This window comes from Bombus impatiens, unplaced genomic scaffold (genome assembly GCF_000188095.3).
Source record: "Bombus impatiens unplaced genomic scaffold, BIMP_2.2 scf_0136, whole genome shotgun sequence".
NCBI lineage: Eukaryota > Metazoa > Arthropoda > Insecta > Hymenoptera > Apidae > Bombus > Bombus impatiens.
The window spans coordinates 1,485,449-1,487,956 of record NT_176555.1 but is presented as its reverse complement, the minus strand read 5'-3'; the positions used below and the strand labels follow the sequence as shown (position 1 = coordinate 1,487,956).

The 2,508-nt window shown below is 48.4% G+C and overlaps 1 protein-coding gene across 5 annotated transcripts in view; it reads right to left on the bottom strand.

Annotated features, from left to right (window-relative positions):
- The window catches only part of LOC100746372 (ankyrin repeat domain-containing protein SOWAHB), a 116,958-nt gene that overhangs the window by 44,940 nt on the left and 69,510 nt on the right, over window positions 1-2,508 (bottom strand). For 4 of the 5 annotated variants that reach the window (XM_033319166.1, XM_033319168.1, XM_033319169.1 and 1 more), the window contains exons 7-8: window positions 2,208-2,219; window positions 1,414-1,416 (exon numbers count right to left, since the gene is read on the bottom strand). In XM_033319166.1, coding sequence (XP_033175057.1) covers window positions 1,414-1,416; window positions 2,208-2,219 — 15 coding nt within the window. The remainder of the gene's footprint in view (window positions 1-1,413; window positions 1,417-2,207; window positions 2,220-2,508) is intronic. The other variant, XM_033319167.1, reaches the window with a different exon arrangement.

Below are 2,508 nucleotides of genomic sequence, written 5' to 3'. Positions count from 1 at the left end.
CCCGCCGTTTTACTGCTATAGAGACGTCAGATATCCGTCCCGTCATTTCGTATTCGTGGCCTCGAGGTCCGGGTCCCCTGGATTTTTCGCGTCCGCGCGCGAAACTGGGACCGTTACCGATCGTAGAATCTTTCGCAAAATTTCCTACTTTAGCAAACAGTTCGAGCTTCGTGTTAGCAATTTTCGAGATTCTTAACACGTGTGACACGTTCGAGTATCTTTTTGAATATAACTGATAAAGAGATAAAAATATTTAAACGCGAATGGACGCAGCGAGCAAAATACTTTTCTCTTGGAATCTGGAAGGCAACGTACGATGGGATACGAACGAGTAGAAATCTGTCTAAAGGCACGTTGGTGGGGAGAATTTCGGAATCGTCGTCGGCTGGAGAATCACGAGTGTTTCATTATGCAATCGGGATCGATAATCTGGCGCAACTCCGAGTCTCCGTCGATAGAGATCTACCGCTTAATTGAGACCTAACCGCGGGCCTCGATCCCGCGATTATGCCGTCGTTGCCGTATGAGAAAAGACACGCGTGCCCTCGCTCGGTTTTACCCGTTCGCCCAGACGAGATCGAGACCGCGTCTCGACACAAGGCTCGGCGACTCGACTCGTAGCCGGAGAGTGGAGCGGCGGACATCGAGAGACCGTACGAAAAAGGAGCTCGCTGGATTTATCGTGATGCATCGGGATACTGACAAGAACAGCTGTGCTCGGCCGAGCTCTCGCAGCGGGAACGGATCCGCCGCGGGAAACAAACGTACGATAACGATCCCCGTGTTTTGCGCCGCGTATGATGTTATTGTCGCGATTGATCGCAATTTTCAGCTGAGAACGCGCTGCTGATTTATCGTGACTGTGCCACAGATAGCGAGCTAGTAACGCGACGTGTAGAGCGAAGCGGCACACGCGAAGAGGAGACGCCTTGCAAACGATCGCGTGTCCGCTTCATCTTCTTCTTTCGCGTTTCTTCGCGAAGAAATCGGCAAACTCGCGGGAAGAAGTTTCTCGATAAATTACTCGTCGCTCCCTCGCCCCAGGGATTATTATTACTAAATAATTAGTTGTTCGTTCTTTCTGGGTCGATTTCTGATACGTCTTGGTATGGATACGCTCGTTACGCGATCATAGAATTCAATAACTGGTGCCGTTCACGCGATGCCATCCGCGGGCGTCTTTGACCGTTCGCACGAAAATTATCGATTCGTGCCGGTAAATGCTCTTTTTGCCGCGTTTTTGTTTGTTCACCGTTGCGAGTTGGAACAAACTGTTCGTTTGCGAGATAGCGAACCGGTACGTGCGTTTGCATGCCTGGGAGGAAGGCGCGACGCTTAATGACGCACCTCGAACGAGGTCGAGGCGCATCGATAACGTGCAATTTTCAATGTAAGAATTTGTATGCTACTTACGCCCTGAATTCCAAGTCAGTCCCATGGTAGTCAGTTCCATCGTGCACGAAGTTGCAGAGATTGTCGGTAAGACGGATATGAAACAATGTAAAAATTAAAGAAATTCCGTTTGGAGGATCTAGCTTCGAACTACGTATGGATCTTATTTTAGATTATAGTCGTACTGCGATTATAATTTGAAAAAAAAAATTCGCCATCGATAACGTACGTTAGAAAATATTGTTAAAAAGTAAGTGTGAAAACGCGTTAGTTTTGTTATTCGTTGTTACGGTATCTCGTCGTCTTTGTACAAGAAACTTCTGACTGAGTGGACCGAGTAGAGAACTCAATCAAGCGTCTCTCTAGATCAAAAAATCTGGGAAAAAGCACTTGCAAGCGTAGAAGTTCGTGTCAAGGAATGCAACGTCAGGCAAGCGTAACTCTTACCGGACGACAAAGTGTTGATTAGAAATTCATCGTTCTTTTCTGTGGAAGCTGAGGCAAGAAAGAGAGTCGTCGGCGCGGCGTGTCGGTAACCGTGAAACACCGAATTTTCGAAGCTGCCGGTTCGTTCTACTTTTTACCCGCCACCCAGACCGATCGAACGAACAGTTCGCGGTGCGGGTCGCAATAAGCGAAACGCGATACGCGCGAGACTTTTTTCAGGGTCTCTGGCCGAATCGATCACGGTCGGTCGTCGCGACGGGAAAGAAACCCGTTCGTTCGTGCTAACTGCCGGTGAGCAGCGGCTTCGTTCGTTCGTTCGGCCGCTACTTTGCAACATTTCGTGATACGTAATAACAACCCATACTTACGGACGTTGGATCCTGAATGGTCGAGATGTATCCCGGTCGGCATATGGAACAGAAAAAAATGCATGGGATACCCCGATTAAAAAAAGGAAATGAAAAAAGAGAGAAAAATAAAAAAGAAGAAAGGAAGAAGAAACACGCGGTGCTGTTACTCGAAAATCAAACGGTGGTGGTCGCGAACCGTTTAATTTTCAATTTCGCGGATCGATCTCACCGCCTCCGTCCCTCGATTCCTTTCGACCCGCTTTCCATCGTTCGTTCCTTATTATCGTCGGTGAAACGCGACCGATTAGGTCGATCGGCG